Source organism: Sturnira hondurensis, unplaced genomic scaffold (genome assembly GCF_014824575.4).
Source record: "Sturnira hondurensis isolate 20B ecotype Veracruz unplaced genomic scaffold, ASM1482457v3 Scaffold0019433, whole genome shotgun sequence".
Lineage (NCBI taxonomy): Eukaryota > Metazoa > Chordata > Mammalia > Chiroptera > Phyllostomidae > Sturnira > Sturnira hondurensis.
The window spans coordinates 81,461-97,509 of record NW_028092064.1 but is presented as its reverse complement, the minus strand read 5'-3'; the positions used below and the strand labels follow the sequence as shown (position 1 = coordinate 97,509).

At 55.1% G+C, this 16,049-nt stretch overlaps 3 protein-coding genes across 26 annotated transcripts in view; 1 reads left to right on the top strand and 2 right to left on the bottom strand.

Annotated features, from left to right (window-relative positions):
- The window catches only part of PHF21A (PHD finger protein 21A), a 173,021-nt gene extending 166,478 nt beyond the window's left edge, over nt 1–6,543 (top strand). For all 22 annotated transcript variants that reach the window (XM_037028063.1, XM_037028057.1, XM_037028064.1 and 19 more), the window contains 4 exons: nt 1,566–1,721; nt 3,657–3,732; nt 4,066–4,169; nt 5,465–6,543. In XM_037028063.1, the coding sequence (XP_036883958.1) occupies nt 1,566–1,721; nt 3,657–3,732; nt 4,066–4,169; nt 5,465–5,722 (594 nt within the window). In that variant the 3' untranslated portion in view covers nt 5,723–6,543. The remainder of the gene's footprint in view (nt 1–1,565; nt 1,722–3,656; nt 3,733–4,065; nt 4,170–5,464) is intronic.
- A 967-nt stretch (nt 6,544–7,510) lies between these two features.
- Nucleotides 7,511–9,703, bottom strand: LOC118974560 (uncharacterized). The gene is made up of 2 exons (XM_037028068.1): nt 9,041–9,703; nt 7,511–7,944 (listed from the first exon to the last, which is right to left on the bottom strand). Exons 1-2 carry the CDS (start codon nt 9,680–9,682, stop codon nt 7,903–7,905), a joined length of 684 nt encoding a protein of 227 aa, XP_036883963.1. The 5' UTR covers nt 9,683–9,703; the 3' UTR covers nt 7,511–7,902.
- On the bottom strand, nt 8,264–15,866 carry LARGE2 (LARGE xylosyl- and glucuronyltransferase 2). Of its 3 annotated transcripts, none has more exons than XM_037028065.1 (15): nt 15,614–15,866; nt 15,185–15,519; nt 14,774–14,856; nt 14,485–14,608; nt 14,062–14,233; nt 13,830–13,934; nt 13,310–13,422; nt 13,114–13,239; nt 12,868–13,023; nt 12,583–12,743; nt 11,911–12,189; nt 11,436–11,585; nt 11,151–11,346; nt 9,511–10,914; nt 8,264–9,177 (listed from the first exon to the last, which is right to left on the bottom strand). In XM_037028065.1, the coding sequence occupies exons 2-14, from the start codon at nt 15,455–15,457 to the stop codon at nt 10,717–10,719; spliced, it is 2,136 nt and encodes a 711-aa protein (XP_036883960.1). In that variant the 5' UTR covers nt 15,458–15,519; nt 15,614–15,866; the 3' UTR covers nt 8,264–9,177; nt 9,511–10,716. The 3 variants fall into 3 exon arrangements, with proteins under 3 accessions (XP_036883960.1, XP_036883961.1, XP_036883962.1); XM_037028066.1 differs by lacking the exon at nt 8,264–9,177 and having other exon boundaries at nt 10,227–10,914; nt 15,185–15,294; nt 15,376–15,519; XM_037028067.1 differs by lacking the exons at nt 8,264–9,177; nt 13,830–13,934 and having other exon boundaries at nt 10,227–10,914.
- Between the last annotated feature and the right edge of the window lie 183 nt (nt 15,867–16,049).

The following is a 16,049-nucleotide window of genomic DNA, read 5'->3' as shown; positions in this document are numbered from 1 at the left end:
CAACTAGCCCCTCTGAATAAAATGTCCGGTTTCTCTTACGTACTTCATCACTGCTAATTTTGTGATGCATGTAAAACACTCTGAAGGCCTAGGATTTTTACCAACTTCCCAAAGACACAGACTTACAGCCCGGGGCTAAGGCTGAAGAAAGACCAGCTCTCTAGAGAAGAGCAGCCCAGCCTGGTTTTGAGAATGAAGATGGAAGTCCCGGCGGCTGGCAGGAGGGGCCCGCTCCTCTCATGGTGCTGGCAGCTGGACTGCCACACTGCGTTCTCGGGCAGCGCTCTTGCGCATGGGTTGAGTATCTTTTTCACTGCCCAGAGGTAACATTTTCTTCCTAGGCAAGGTTAAAATCCAACCACACTCTGATTATCTTATAACTTTCTCAGCTGGTTTTCTAGGCTGCTGGATACCCTAGTGGATTATAGAGCAAGTTTCCTTCCCCGGAAAAAATTGTAGGTCTGGGAAGGTGTGCTCCTTCCGGGGCGGTGGTTGAGGGGTGTAAACTTAGAAGGGGGAAGCGCGCGTTGCTGTCTTCGCCACCACTTCCTGTGCAGTTTCTGATTTAGGCCTTTTGGCAGAATAGCCTAAAAGTCTAAACCAGCACCTTGGAAGTGAAAAGGAGTCTGGTCCCCGCCGTGGCACTGCCTTTTCTGCCTCACCTCTGACACGTCCCCTCAGCCTTCCCTTCCCTGGTGTCTTCATCAGCATCGTTGATTCTGTTCAGAGACGAGGTCAGGGATTGACTCGCTGAAAAAGACCTACTTAAGCCCTCTTTTTCTTCTTCAGTGTTCTCCTCTCCAAATTTAAAATAGACTTGCTTTTTTTTTCTCATGGTGCCTTCTGTACAGACGGCTCCAGCAGACGTACCTGGGCACTGGCGCTCACGGAGCGGGCTGGGCAGGCGGACACACAGAGGCGCTCTTCTCTGTGCACCTGGCTACAACCGCCCAGAATAGAACAGTCCGTTGGACAACAAATGCCAGATACTGGTTTTAAGACAGAACATTGTTAACTGTTGTCTTGGCTTTTAAATCCTTCATATTAGAAAGCTTACTTAAGTTTAATTAGCTCCTGACTTAATCTTCTCCCGTTTGAAATTTCACTATATTTTTTTCTCCCTGAGCAAAGGGTTTAGTCAGATTCCACTTCTTGTCTGTTGTTGTTCCCAGTCCTTCTAAATCTCCTCCAGAAATGATAGGTAATGAGAACCGTTTGTGTACTTGTTTTTAGAGCACTTTGATGGACAGGTTTCAGTCTCTCACACTCTCTGACTGGGTCGGGCTCCACCAAAACCTGATCAGTGCCATCACCTATAGAGTTAACTGTGGCCTGGTGACCGCAGAGCTTTTGGAAAATTAAGAAGTCTGCCCCTGCCCAGGGAACCTCGGCTGTGTGGGGCAGGCGGGGGCTTGTGCCATTTGTGCTTTTCTTGAATACTGGTGTAGCATGTTGGGGGGCAGAGCGAATTGTCCTGAAGCAGTTGTATGTGTCCAGAATGTCCATGTTAGTGTTCACACTTTACCTTTTCGTCCTTTCTCTTACCTTTCTTCTCAATTTCGTAGGGTGATATCCACGAGGATTTTTGCAGCGTTTGCAGAAAAAGTGGCCAGCTGCTGATGTGTGACACGTGCTCCCGAGTGTACCACCTGGACTGCTTAGACCCGCCTCTGAAGACGATCCCCAAGGGCATGTGGATCTGTCCCCGATGCCAGGACCAGGTACCAGGGGGCCGGGCAGGGCACGGGGCCGAGGAAGGGAGAGACAGCGTGGTCCAGAGGACTTCCCTTTCCCTCTGAGCTGGGGGTGGTACCTCCGCCCACGGAGGTTTTCTGCCATCGGTGTACAAGAGGAAACACTCTAACTGCTTTCCTTTATTTGAAAAGACTTACCTTTCCATTACCTTAGCCCTTAAAAGTGCATAAAACTTTCTGCTTCATTCTCTTAAGAATGGGCCAAACCTAGGCTGTGGTTTTGAAACTCTTTTGAAAATAAAATTCTTCAATGACAGTGCTTGATTGATTGTTTCATTTAGATAACAAGTGCCACTTTTAGCCCGTGTTGCCATCAGGATCAGAGAACCGGCTGCAAAGTGCTGTCTCAGCGTTTCACGGACTCAGGGGCAAACATAGAATCATGCACTGTTTAGTGAAAGGGATGCGTTCTGAGAAATGTCATTAGGTGGCTTTGGCACGAGAACATCACAGAGTGCACTTACCCGCACCTGGCTGTGCCACGCACCCAGGCTCCCAGGCTACAGGCTGCAGCATGTCGTCGTCTGAACAACAGGAGGCTAAATCGAGCACAAGAGAACATGGTGCAATCGAAAGATGTGGTAGCCACTAGACATACGGGGCTGCTGCCAGCGTAACACAGCACGCTGCTTTACAGCAAACTTATTGTTTTTAAGAAATAGAAGTGTACACTCTAAAATAATAATAAATAGTATAGCAAATACATACACAGTAACATAGTTGTCTGTTGCCATTATCAAGTACTATGTACTGCACATACGTGTGTGTGCTTCACTTTTGTACAGCCGGCAGTGCAGTAGGTTGGTTACGCCAGCAGCAACACAGACACGTGAGGAATATGTGTTCCATGATGTTACAACAGCTACAACGTCACTAGGCAATAGGAGTTTGCCAGCTTCCTCAGAACTTGTGGGACCACGGAAGTGTACGTGGTCTGCCATGGCCAGACATTGCCGCACGTGACTGTATTATTAGCTGTCCCGGCCTCTTTCCCCCTCTCTATTCAGTTTCTGATTTCTTTTTCTCAACTATCCATGTATATTAAGGTTTTCTTTTTTTTTTATTTAACTTTGTTCAAGTACAGTTTTCTTTCTTGTCTTCCCAGCCCTGCCCCCCCCAGTGCTCCCCACCCCCCTCCCATCTCCGCCCCCCATCTTAGTTATTGTCCATGTGTTAAGGTTTTCTTTATAAGTCATCTGAAGCCTTTTCTGGAAGTAGGCAAATTATAAATAATAAATAAGCAGGTAGTAGCTCAGCAGATGTTGGAGTCCTGCTCAGTGTTTTGGAATTCTGATTGGAGAGAATGCTGGATTTCCCCTCTTAATCTTTGTCTTCTTCCCGCTGTCTTCCCTGTGTAGTTAGCAGAGGCAGTTCTCTCTGTTCTCTCCCAGTTGCTGCTTTGTGACCCTCTGTTCATTTTCCACAGGGAGCCTAGAGTATACTTTAGTATACAGAGCTGAAGCTTTATTTCCTTGGTCAGGTGGTCTTTGGGGGATATGTAAAGCTAAAACTAAGACAGGCAGCCCATATGAGGTCAAGGACGAAACTGCCATGCCTGTGGATATCGTGCAGACTTGCCGCTTATGCTGGTGGTTCTGGCTATGGGGAGTCATTGGGGCCACACGGCATGTATGAAAAGATAAGAATGCCCAACCAAGTCCCAGCCTCCCTCTAAGCTGGGAGTTGGGTAGCTTGGTTCTTCTTGCTTCATACCTCATTCTCTTAGGCTGACATCTGGAATTTTGTAGTCCAGAAACTAGAGACCGAGATTTTGCCACCATATCATTCCTGGATTTTTGTCTGCCAGTAGCTGCAAAACCTTACCGACACGTTGCTTGTAATTACACAGTGGATGTGCATTTATGCCTCCTTCTGAAGGTAAAAGTCTAAAAATCTTTTCAGATGCTGAAGAAAGAAGAAGCAATTCCATGGCCCGGAACTTTAGCAATCGTTCATTCCTATATCGCCTACAAAGCAGGTAGAGTCACCCATTACCCCTTTTGTGTAATCTTCCCTTGTTTAAAAAAAATTACTCAAAGTATTGCTTTGTTTTCAGAAGGAAATTTAAAGTTAAAAATGAAAAGCTTTTAGTGAATGAAGGGGAAAGTTGGGTAGCGCTTTCTTGGGAAGGAAAAATGGAAGCAGACCCTGCGTGCATGGAACCAGGCCCAGCCCTGACAGCTCCCCCACCTGCAGTGTCCAGGGGGCATCCGGTGGGCGGGGCCACGCACAGCTGTGGGACCCAGTCTCTCGGAACACAGTGGCATTTTCGAGGAATTTATTGTTAAAAACAGTTCCCTTTTTGTTCCAGCAAAAGAAGAAGAGAAACAGAAATTACTTAAATGGAGTTCAGATTTAAAACAAGAAAGAGAACAACTAGAGCAGAAGGTGAAACAGCTCAGCAATTCTATAAGTGTAAGTAGCCCTCTCGCCGTCAGTGATAAATGCAAGAGATAATAGTCGATTGTTCCTGTGGCTCCCAAGGCTGGTTCAGATCCTTTAGCTGATTAACACAGTCAACTTGGGCAGATACCAAGTTTGCCTCTAGTTAGAGTTGGTCCTCAGGTACAGGAAGCCAGGGGTAGATACGATGCCTCAGCCAAGCTCTGGAACATCCTCCTGCTTTTGGTCTGAGAGCAAGAATTTTCTATCTCCCTGCTGAAGAGGTGGATCAGCAGTGACAATGGTGTGGCCGCCACGCCTGTGTGCTCCTGAGCGTGTTTAGGAGGAGCATGAAGCCTCGCCTGACACTGGGCAGATGCAGACCAGGTCCCCACACAGGCACCTTCCTGGTCGCCTGAGCCTGTGGGTCCATCCACGTGGCCCTTCCCTTCCACCCTTTCTCCCACTCCACGCTGTTTCCATGGGCAGGTTTTCCTGATCAGGAAACTTCCTCTTCCTGAGGAAGAGGGGTTTCTAAGACAAGTAGGGAAGTAAATACTGCCCAGCCCTCCCTGTCCAGGTGGGAGAGAGAGTTGTATTTGTAACAGGGATTCAGGGTCTCCTCCCAACAGGAGCAAGTTTTTTTCCAATGAGTAGGTGCCCCTCGTTGGAGCCAGGTGGCCTCAGCCCTCACAGACACTAGGTGGTGTCCTGGATTTGGGGACAGTTGAGCTGTCCCACCCACCTGCGCTCCCTCCCCGCCATGCAGGTTTCTCATCTCTTTCCCTGCCTAGGACAGAAGCCAGCAGATGTGAGAGGCTGAGTGCAAATGACTCCAAGTGAGCAAGCAGAAGGGGTTCTGTTGGCTGAAGGCTGATTCTAAACATCTCTGTCCCGTCCCAGGCTCTGCCTCTAAGTTCTTGCTGCCCAAGTGATCCTTGGTGCCCCTGGCTGGTTTCCTACTCTGGGAAGCTCAGTCTGGTCCGAAGTCTGTTAGAACCCATCAGCACCGTGGGAACAACTGCCAGAGCAGCTTCAGCACTCTGTGGGGACTTTGTTTTTGAAATGACTTTTATTTTGTAGTACTAGAAGGGGAATTCACCTTTGGTTTTAAGTCCTAGTGTCAAGTACAGTTGGCTTTTAAACCACTCATTTGCCCTCTCTCTCTTGCCCCTGGGGCCTCCCCCTTCCTTGGGTAGTAGCGCTCACTGCTGTGTGGAGAACAGGGCTAGGGCCAGCCAGCCAGGATCCTCCGTCCCGTCCCGCAGAGGCTGGCGGGCCGGTCAGCACACTGCAGGCTCAGGGCACCGCCCTTCTCGTTGCTGCAGAAATGCATGGAGATGAAGAACAGCATCCTGGCCCGACAGAAGGAGATGCACAGCTCCCTGGAGAAGGTAAAACAGCTGATCCGCCTCATCCATGGCATCGACCTCTCCAGACCTGTGGACTCTGAGGCCACTGTGGGGACCATCTCCAACGGCCCGGACTGCACCCCCCCTGCCAGCGCCGCCACCTCCACGCCGGCCCCCTCCCCCTCCTCTCAGAGCTGCACAGCGAACTGTAATCAGGGGGAAGAGACTAAATAACAGAGCCCTGCTAAGAGAAGCCACGGGATCCCGGCGGCGAGGAGAGCAAAACACTGAAGACTCTAGAAAAGCAAAGCCGGATTTCTTCTGGAAAGTACGGAATTCTTTTGGTTCTTTGGTTCCAGAGAGAGAGAAGATGCTTGTGCCAGGTGGCACCAGAGTTTGCCAATTGATCCTTCTTATTCTGTGTGTACATGCAAAGATTGGACCATGTTACATGAAATAGTGCCAGCTGGAGGTTTTTTGCCAGCACCATGCCAAGTGAAATAATATATTTACTCTCTCTATTATACACCAGTGTGTGCCTGCAGCAGCCTCCACAGCCACCATGGGTTTGTTTTTGTTTGTTGGGTGGGGAGCAGGGACGGGCGGAGGGAGGAGAGCAGGTTTCAGATCCTTATTTGCCGAGCCGTTCGTTTAGGTAGAGAAGACAAGTCCAAAGAGTGTGTGGGCTTTTCCTGTTTCTAAACTCTCACTACTATAAAACCAAAAAAAGAAAATCGAGATTTAACCAACCCCAGTGCCCAGAGGAGGGATGGGGAGGGGAGGGGAGGGAGCCGGGGTGGGAAAAGCATATCAAACAAGCAGTATTTCTTATTGTCTGTGGTGGGCCCCAGTGCACGGAGAGGCGGACACCAAGAACCACCGCGGGGTTCTTCTCCCGAGCGCCCCCGCTCCCCCGCCGTGGGTGCCCCGCCACTCCCCAGGTTCCCTGCTTTGGCAGATTGGCGCGCATCCGTGGGTGACGGGTTCTTTCCCTCTCCAAGAACAAGCAGAGCCAGGCTCAGCAGCCCTTGCCCAGGGCAGGGAAGAAGGGTGTGTCGAGGAAGGAAAAAACGGTGGATCAGTGACTTTACTTGAAAACAAGCTCCATCCCTTTTCTATATTTATAAGAAAGAAGAGAAGGTCCTGAGCGAAGCAGCGCGCGACCCAGGTGTGTGTGAATTGAATGGAGACATTTCTTTCTCTTTTTTTTCCAATTTTTGTTTTTGTTCTTTTTTCCTTTTAAAACAAAAGTTTTATTTTGTTGTCTATTTTACTTTTTTGGTAACAAAAACTAAAATAAGGAATAGCAAAGCTGTTTTTCAGGCTGACAGTCCAGTTAAGGTAGTCGAGACCTTGCATGGTAGAGTAGGAGCCATAGTGTCAGTGAGGTCCAGTGAGTCCGTGTGAGTCCTTGTGTCATCGTTCGGGGCACTGTTGTTTTTTTTTTATGCAAGGGCAAAATCTTTGTATCTGGGGAAAAACAACAACAACTTTTTTTAATTAAAAGAGAAAAATAAAAGATATTGAGGTCTTCCTAGTGTTACTTAAATTAAGATCAAGGTAAGAAACATTGTAAAAAAATACAAAAGTGCTATTTGTTTCCTAAAAACAGTGATTTCTATTAAAAAGGTGTCAGAACTGGAGAAAATGCTGTGTAGTTATAATTTTTTAGCACAGAACCTGCTGATCATGATGACATTTTGCTGTGTTTGTATCTCGAGACTGTTGGGCTAGTCTCCACGATTTCTGACCTCCGACGGCTGCGGCCCTTCCAGGCAGGCACGGGGCTCTCCTGCTGCTCCCCTCCTCAGAAAGACCGCCCCGCCCTCTCTTCTTGGTGCAAGGGTCTGGGCTTCTGTTGTTGAAGCCCAGTGGAGTGTGGATGGTATCAGGGCCCTGCCCACTGTCCCCTCGGATTCTGCTAGAGCAAAAGGCTGGTGCCTACATAAGATCCCTTCCTTTGGTGCTGCTCTTGGTCTTTCAGCCACCAGCATTTTGAGTGCCTGGGGGACTACTCAGAAGGAAATGGGCAGTGAGGCTCACTGGCGCCCAGGCACCCTGCCTTCTGGGAGGGCGCAGGGGGCACCTGGCTGCATCAGCCCTTGGTGCTTTGGAACGAACAAAGGAATGAGATTTCTTAAGGTTCCATGGTGTTTCCGAGACGGCCCCAGGGTGGCCTTTGTGTCGGTCTTGCCTTTGAGGAGAGGTCTGCGTTCCCAGCCCCTTGCTCTGCCTGCTGGCTCCAGGCCCCAGAGATGGAGTTTTCTCCACGTTGCCCGCCCACAAGCTTCCTGGGTGACTTTTGGCTGGAATCTGTGCTTACCGTGGCTTGGCCTGTCTCCCTCTTTTAGAAAGCAGGCTTCCAAAAGGCTCAGACCATTTCTATCATCTTTCCTTGTGGGAAATGGTTTTTGTCAGGTGTGTGTTCCCGCTGGAGTCCTCTGCCCATGGTGCACCTGGCAGGAGGAGGGAGGCAGAAGCTGTGCGCCCCAAACCCTCCCAGCGTGTGTCTCCCCAGCCAGCCCACCCCATGCCTCCTCGCAGCCATAGTGTAGGAGGGGCAGAGAAGGTCCCGTTGTTTTCTCCCTCACCCAGTTAGACCCAGAGAGACAAAGATGGATCCTGAAAGCAAGTGCGATAGAGAGACGACACCTCTTGGGTGAAAGGAGTCTCACCTCTACCAGCGATTTTCGTTCATCTCTCCAGGGAGGTGATGAGAGGGCATTGAGAGTGGCTGTGCAGGCCTCAGAGTCGGGCCCTGGCTGAGGGCTTGTCTGCGGGGGACAGAGAGGAGCTCCCTTTCTGAAACCAAGGTGCTATGTTTCGCCAGGGAGCCATGTCTGGTGGAGAACAGCTGGCTGAGGCGCAGAGCCCAGCGGCAGGCCATGGGCCTGTCTTACGACTCTCCCCCTACACTTGTCTGGGCAGCTGGGGGTTGCCAACACTACCTTCCTTCTTGGGAGAAGTTGGGAAACCAACCATCACAGAGGCCTTTGCTCAGGAAGGAGCCGCCTGAGGATTTCTGGGTGGGGGCAAAGCCGGGAATGGACCCTTGTGTGGCCCGCTGCTGGCAGCCCCCTCTGGCTGTGCCTAGGGCTGGGATGTAGATTTTTCCTGACGTTCAGATAGGAGCCATTCGGGGAGTCAGCTAGTGTGGGGTCCAAAAATGCATCCCTGCCCCAAACCCACATTCTGGACTCAAATTTCAAAGCACCGTACCGCAAAGACAAGCCCACAGTCACCGGCTCTGTTCTCTCCCTGCCCTGCCAGGGGAAGCCCCCTCTCTGACCGCCTGCCCTGGACCTGCGGTGCCTGTGCCCACTTGAGACACACATGCACGACTCCCACCCCTCCCACTTTTCCTCTCCCCACACCTGAGTGTGGCAGCAGACAAATTGGAGACGCCTGACTCTGCTGGTTTGGGACCAGGGAGCCGCCCACCCGCCCCATGATGGGGGCCATTGTCAGTCCTGTGGCTCAGGCACCGCCATGCCCTGCGGGCAGTGAGGCCATGCTGCTGTCATCTTCTCATCTTCTCCATCCTCAGCTCACTTTCTTGCCAACGTGGCCTGCAGGTCCTTTTCCCCTCGTGGAGCCTGCCGAGTCTTGTCTCACCTCTGCTGAGCTCATCTGGAGTTCTGCTTCCTTCCTTCCATAACAGGCCCTTGGGGCAAAGCTACTGGCTGTACCTGGCGGGGAGCAGTGTATGGGGGGCCAAGGTGGTCTCCAGTTGGCACCATCTGAGTGCCCAGTTTCCCTCCAGTGGGACGACCACTCTGTCCCTGCTGCTGCTTGGCTCAGGCTCAGTAGGTGGCTGGAACGGGCATAGCTGCTCTCCCCATGCCTCTTCCAGGAGGGTGGCTGTTTCCCACTTGTCTGTCTGTGTGTAGTTGCCTCTCTGCCGTCTCCCACACTTCCTGTCCTGGGGCCCGCAGAGGCACCTTGGGTCCTCGCTCCCAGTGGACACAGCGTGCTGAGTGGTTTCCTCCCCTCACTCCCTTCCAGGGTGTGGTCTTTCTTACTTATCCAAAGGGCTTCATAGGAGACTTTTACTCCAGGGGCAAAAGTCTCTTCGGATGGTAGGATGGACAGCGGCCCAGGCACATTTTCTACACTTGGTTCTCCAGATTCCAAGGCGTCTGTCGGGTGGAAGCAGCCTTGCTCTGTGTGAGCGACTGTGGGCCTCGCCCCCATCCCTGGCCTGGGCACCCTTGGCAGGACACAGGAGGCCCATTCTCATCTGACTTAGAGCCACCCTCGGTGTCGGCACCTTGCCAAGAAGGGAGATGGCTCCCAAGATGGCTGGGACCTTCCCACAAATGTGAAGGGGAGGAAGCGAGGAGTTACCCCCTGCTGAGAGCCAGGGTGGGACTCTTAGAAACAGCCCCTTTAAGGAGAGAGCAGAGCTCACGAATCCCATTGGCTCCCTCTTGCCACAAGGCCCTTCTTGAACCCTGAGGACTCCACTGTCCCCCACCACAACCTTTGGCCCCTGCCCCTCGTTCCAGTGTCGTTGGGTCCTCAGCCCGAGTAAGCTGCAGCCAGGCAGGACAGGACAGGCAGCCAGAGGTCAGCAAGCTCTGAGCAGAAAGGAGCCGGCCAGCCCCCAACCTGTCTCTTGTCCGCGCCCTTTGTGATTTCAGTCTTGGTAGAACTTGTATTTGGAGTTTTGTGCTTCAAAGTTTTTGTTTTTGTTTGTTTGATTTTTGTTTTGAGGGGGTGGGGGGGATACAGAGCAGCTGATCAATTTGTATTTATTTATTTTAACATTTTACTAAATAAAGCCAAATAAAGTCTCTTGGCCTCACAGTGTTGGGTTTGAGGTGCGGGGAGGGTGGGCAAGACACACCAGTCCCAGCCCAGCGAGGGTGGGTAGGAGGGCTGGGTCCTCTTATGACTCAGGAAAGACTCGGGACCCCCATGCACCTCCCTGGGCTCACAGATACCCTCATGCCCCAAACAAAGAAAAACATAAAACAGAGCTTTTAACATTACTTATGAAAAAAGGACGCAGAGTTGAGGATGGGGAACTGGCCCCAAACCAGCTGGGGCAGAGAGAGATCAGAGCCCAGGTCTACAAGAGCAGCAAAGGGAGGCTCCCAGGCCCCACCCCAGATGCTCCACTGCAGCCCTTCCCAGAGACCTTAAATAATTTAAATAACGGAGAGTATGAGGGCCAAGGGCAGGGTCGAGCCACATAGGCCCAGCCCTGGGAGGTCAGGAGGGCCTCAGGGCTGCCGCAGGGCAATGAGGTATTTGAGGGCAGCAGCCCCATAGCGGCGGGACAGGTCCTGGTGGAACTCCTCCTTGAGGGCCCGCAGGCAGTCTCGGTAGGTGGTGCTGGAGCGGAAGCGGGAGATGTCAAGGCTTGGGGTGTGTGGCAGGTGGATGGCAAAGGCCTCAGGCAGCACCAGGAGCTCATACTCCTGCAGGGGCAGGACAGACCGATGGTCAGGGCCTGAGCCGGAGGTTGGGGAACAGGCTTATCTCATAGGCTCTGGGAGCCAAAGCCAGGCCAAAGGGCAAGTGCTTTCAGTTCTACAGAAGGTGGGACCTGTAGTAGTGCTGCGTAGCGGTGCAGTGGGCCACGCTGAGACATAGTGAGCTCCCGGGGCCTGGAGGTATTCAAATCAAAGCTGGAGGCAGCAAGGATCCTGCTCACCTGTGCATCCAGCTCCATGATGTGGGCCACCTTGTTCCAGCCAAAGCCCACGAAGCGGGGGTCGTAGCGGGGACAGTCACGTGGCACCACCACATAGGGCTCATAGTCGGCTGCCCATTGCACACGGTACGGGGCCTGAGCCTCCCGCCAGCGGGCATAGTCTGTGGGCTCGTGACCCCGAGGCCACTCGTGGTACCTGACAGCAGGGAGCCAGGCTGAGGCTAGGAACTCATGGGTGGTGGGGACTGGTGTGGGGAACGGGGACAGAGCAGTGGCCTCTCCTACCTGAAGGTGTAGAGAGAGCCAGCATCCAGCAAGGCCAGCAGTTCAGCCTTGGAACTGGGGAAGCTGAAATGGTAGTGCAGGGTCTCGAAGACGGGCACCACCAGAGCTGCCTTCCGCCCGCCGCCCAGCCGCAGCTGCTCGATGGCACCCCTGAGGGGAGAGCACTGTCAACAGGCCTGCCCCCCAGCATGGGACCTGGTGACCCTCCGACTTCCGGTAGCCACAGGACCCGACTTGCACAGGCTAGCCCCACCCCCACCCCCTGCCCTGTAGCAGACAGACGTGAGTGGCTGTTGCGGGAGGCAAGCCCCAGCCCCCCACCTCTCTCTGGCAGCCCAGGGGAAGGGTGTGGCCCCCTGTGGCATTTCACAGAGGACCCCGAGGCTCAGGATTGGGGACAGTTGCCTGGGGCCTGACAGGTGGCCCCAACCCTGGGCACACCCATGCACACACCCTTCCTCTGACTCTCGCCCACCTGAGGTAGTCGTAGAGAGAGTGGGCAGGCAGGAAGTCAATGTCACTGAGGAAGACGTAAGGCGTGAGGGCCTGGGCCAAGGCCACGTTTCGAATTTGGTTGATGGGGTAGAGGGGCCCCTCACGGTACACCACGTGGTAGGCCACATCCTTCCGGGCGGAGAGCACTGCCGAGGCCTCGACGAAACGCAGGAACTGCTGGGCCTCTGCGTCTGTCAGGTACAAGGCCAGGCTCATGGGGCCTGGCCAGTGTCTGCACAGGGCTTCCAGCACCTGCAGCCTGGGGTGAGGGGTGTGGTCAGCCCAGTGAGGGCGGGAGTGCCTCCCAGCTTAGCTGCTGCAGACACCCCTCAAGCACTTTTTGAGCTGGTCTTATTAAACCTTTACAGCTACCCCCGATGATGGGTATTTTCTCATTTGACAGATGAGAAAACTGAGGGCCAGAGATAGGAAGACTTGCCCACAGTCCCACAACTACAGAGGGGAATTTCCAGGTGTCTGGTAGATTCCCAAAGCCCACGCCCTTTCCACCATGTCCAGTGTCTCTAAGTTCTGAAAATCCCCAGGCATCAGGCACTGGGAGTCCTTCCTTCTACCAAATATAACCTGCCTCTCAAAATGCCCAGTCTCAGCCCATGGCCATACTCTCTGGGGCTGCCTTCAGCCTCCTCACCGGTCCATGGAGAGCTGGGCCACGAGGGTGACATCATGGGGCCGGGGGGGTGGTGGCTCGTGGGGCAGGAAAGTGATGTGCACACGGTGCATGGTAAGCTGCTGCTGCCGGAACGCAAGGCAGGCATCCTCCTCGCTGAGCTGTGCCAGGGCCTGCTGCAACTGAGGGGGTCGAGGGCGGGAGGACCAGGGCCAGGGCAGGAGGACAAGGTCCCATCCCAGGCTGGGTCACACCAGAGCAGAGAGGGACAGTCTCCCCAGTGCAAAGGAAGACTCAGCCTCTCACCTGCTCAGCCTGAGGTGGCAGCGGGCTGGGACACCCAAAGAGCTCTCTCCGCAGCAGGTTCCCATCGTACTCCAGGAAGGTCAGGTGGAGGGTGCGGAAGAATTCCACGTGCTTGTTTTTCACACGTAGCTTCTTTGGTGAGTTCCAGTGGATCACCTGAGACGCAGCATGGTGTCCATGGGGGGATGGCACAGGAGTCCCCATTCTTGGCCCACAACCACTGCTCAGCTCCCCACCGGCACTCACCTTGATGTCAGCGGTCTCCAGGTAGCAGCGCTCCGCCAGCGTGTTGTCCGACAGCTGCACATTCCAGACACAGGGCAGGGGCTGCACCAGCCCTGGGTGCCCCTTGATTACGGCATTGAAGATGTCCTGGACAGAGAAAGCCATCTCACCTTGGCCCTGACCCTGTGCCCCCGCACCCCTGCAAGGCTCCCCAGACCTGGTCAGCCAGGGAGGTGGCGGGCAGGGTGAGGAGCTCCTGTGTAGCTGTCAGCTTCCACATCTGCTCCCAGCCAGCCTGCCGAAGCCGGTCCAGCCGCAGGAGGATCACACCTGCCCACGGGGGAGAAGTTATCATCCCCACCTGGAACAACCCAGCTCTTGGGGCCAGTGGTTGTGAAGGTGACTTTTGGGTGTTTATTTTTTTGACTTACTGGCATTTTCTGTCAGACATGAGCATGGACAATCCCTGTCAACACCCAAACCTCACCTTACAGAGCACAGCCATCTTCTCACACTCAGGAATCCCGGGGCTAGTAAAATCCCCATTTAATGGACCGGAAAACTGAGGCACAGGGAGACCAAGTGACTTGGCCCAAGTCATCAGCCATGGTTGACACTCTTTCCTGACTCTTCTCCCAGTATTTTGTCCACAGCACTATTCTTCCTGGAGGGCTTCCTAGTATTCTGTGCCCGGCCCAGTCCCCGGTGCCACCCGCCCACCCCACCACTGTCCCCACCTGTGTTAAACCCCCGGCCCAAGGCAGGCCAGGGCTTGTGGTTCCTCCAGAGGTTGCCCAGGTACCAGTTGCTCTGGTTCTCCACGAGACCGATCGCCTGCTTGTCTGGGAGGGGAGGGCACGAGGGAACTGCCTGAGGCTGCCACTGGGCCTCCGCTAAGGGCTAGGCCAGAGGGGGGCTTGGGCGGGTCTGGGAGGAGGATTGGCTGGGGCAAGGCCCCAGGCCTCTCACCAGAAAAGTGAGCAAAGAGTGCCCAGAGCTCCGCAATGTCAGAGGCGAAGGTGACGTCGGTGTCTAGGACAACAACACGGGCCAGGTCAGGCGGCAAGGCGCCAGGCAGCACTAGCTTCATTAGCCCATAGAGGCCGGAGTAGTGCTTGTTGGGGATCCAGGAGACCTGGGGCTGTGGGTGGGAAGGGCGGGTTCTGAGCTGGCAGAGAAGGGTCTGTGGGCACTAGACCACACTCAGGATGACCTGGGGTGGCAGGGAGAAGGGGTGAGCCCCAGGAGGGGTGAGGGATTTGAGCTTCAGAGGTGTGGTGGGACTGGGGGTTCCAGGCAATGCTACCTTCCCCTCCCCTGGTCCCCTGGCCCTGGGAGGAAGGAGAGGGCTGGGGGCGGGGCTGCGGGTTGCACAAGGGCCAGGGCTCCTGCCTTGAGCTCATCAGCATCGTAGAAGCTGACCCCGACAGCGGGCACCATCCACGTGTGGAAGAGTGTCTCCAGAATGTTCCTGGCGACGGCATCAGTCACCAGGTGGAGGCGCAGTGGGTTTTTCCTTGGGGAGGGATAGGGGAGGAAAGCTGGGAAGGCCCAGAGGGAAAGACCTGGGAAAAGCCCCACCCGAAGAGGCTCCAAAGTGGAAACACCAACTCTGTGATTCTGCTCAAGACTTTGTTCTGTTCCCCACTTCCAGCCCCCCACCGCCAACACCTGGCCCTACCTGTAGAAGAGCATGGATTTCACCAGGGTGATTACATCTCGGCTGCTCTTATGTCCTGCACACACGATTGCCACGTGCAAGAGCTGGGGGAGAGACGCTGAGGTTGGCAGCAGCCCCCTTCTGCACTAGATGGCGAGGACTCGCGGTTGGGCCATCCTGGCCTAGGGCAGTGTAGCCCCACCAGGCATCAGAGCTAGGGAAGAGTGGTGGGGAGCAATGGTCCACCTCCGTCATTTTACCAGTGGGGACACAGACTGGTCCAAGGGGAGCTGTGAACTCGAGGCGGCCCTAGCTGGCTGGTCAGTGCCAGAGCTAACACCAGGTGTTACGATTCCAGTAAGTGCCCAGGTGGCCGGGCTGGGCTGCGCGGCGCCCCCGGGATTCCCGCCACCAGAAGCCGCGCACACCTACCTCGCACTTGGGAGGCAGCGGCAGTGGCGGGATGCAGTCCGAATGGTTGTGGCCCCGGTGGTCCACCTGCGGGCCTCCGTCGAGGGCAGCAGCTCCCTGTGGCCGCCCGTCTAGGGGAATACGTGGCGTCAGCACACAGGGGAAGGCTCTGGAGCCTCCCTGCTCGTGGCGCTCACACTCCAGATCCTCGCGGAACAGGAAGAATCCAAAAAGAAGCAGCAACAGCAGCAGCGCGGCGGCCCCCAGCGCCCGGGGGCGCCCTCGGGGCAGCATGGCAGGCTGCGGGGGCTCTCAGGGCGGGGCGCGGCCCCGGGCTGCGGACTCCATCGCGGGCTCTAGGAACCCGGGAGGGAGAGAGGAGGGTCGGCCTTGGGGGCGGCGGGGCCCGACGGACTCCCGGTCCGCTCCCGCGCTGAGTCGCCACCTCACCTACTCCAGCTGCTTGGGAACTCGGACCTTACTCTTCCAGAAGCCAGTCAGGGTGCAGAAGGTAGGGAGGCGGGGTGGAGGCTTAGGCCAGACCCGTCTGAGCGGGAGCCGGCCCCGCCCCCAACCTGGGTTCAGGTTTCATCTCCGCTTGGCTGAACCTGAAGGGGCGGGGAGACCCTCAGGGGCACGGTCCCTGGCCCCGCCCCTGCTCGGGCCTCCGACCTTCCCCGTGCTGCGCGGGAGGAACCCAAGAAAGCCCCAGGACAGCTGGATGAATCAGGGGCCGCCAACAGGGAAGGCCTAGTCCGCTCTACCTGCTCTGAGCCCATCCCCCTCTAGATTGCTCTGGGGCCCCAAGGCCTCTGAATCTCCCTCTGGGGGAGGGGCTGTGACCCCGGGCCCTGGATGAAAGAGACTGCCGAAGTAAGGGGACTGG

Coding starts and splice junctions, on each gene's coding strand:
- LOC118974560 (XM_037028068.1), bottom strand. CDS start 9,682: ATGGGGGCGAGGCCCACAGTCGCTCACACAGAGCAAGGCTGCTTCCAC. Junction 7,945..9,040: donor CAGGCCACGTTGGCAAGAAA/GTGAGCTGAGGA, acceptor TCCTCCTGCCAG/GTGCACCATGGGCAGAGGAC.
- LARGE2 (XM_037028065.1), bottom strand. CDS start 15,457: ATGCTGCCCCGAGGGCGCCCCCGGGCGCTGGGGGCCGCCGCGCTGCTG. Junction 13,240..13,309: donor CCACCTCCCTGGCTGACCAG/GTCTGGGGAGCC, acceptor TTCTCTGTCCAG/GACATCTTCAATGCCGTAAT. Junction 12,190..12,582: donor GCCCAGCTCTCCATGGACCG/GTGAGGAGGCTG, acceptor CCCTCACCCCAG/GCTGCAGGTGCTGGAAGCCC.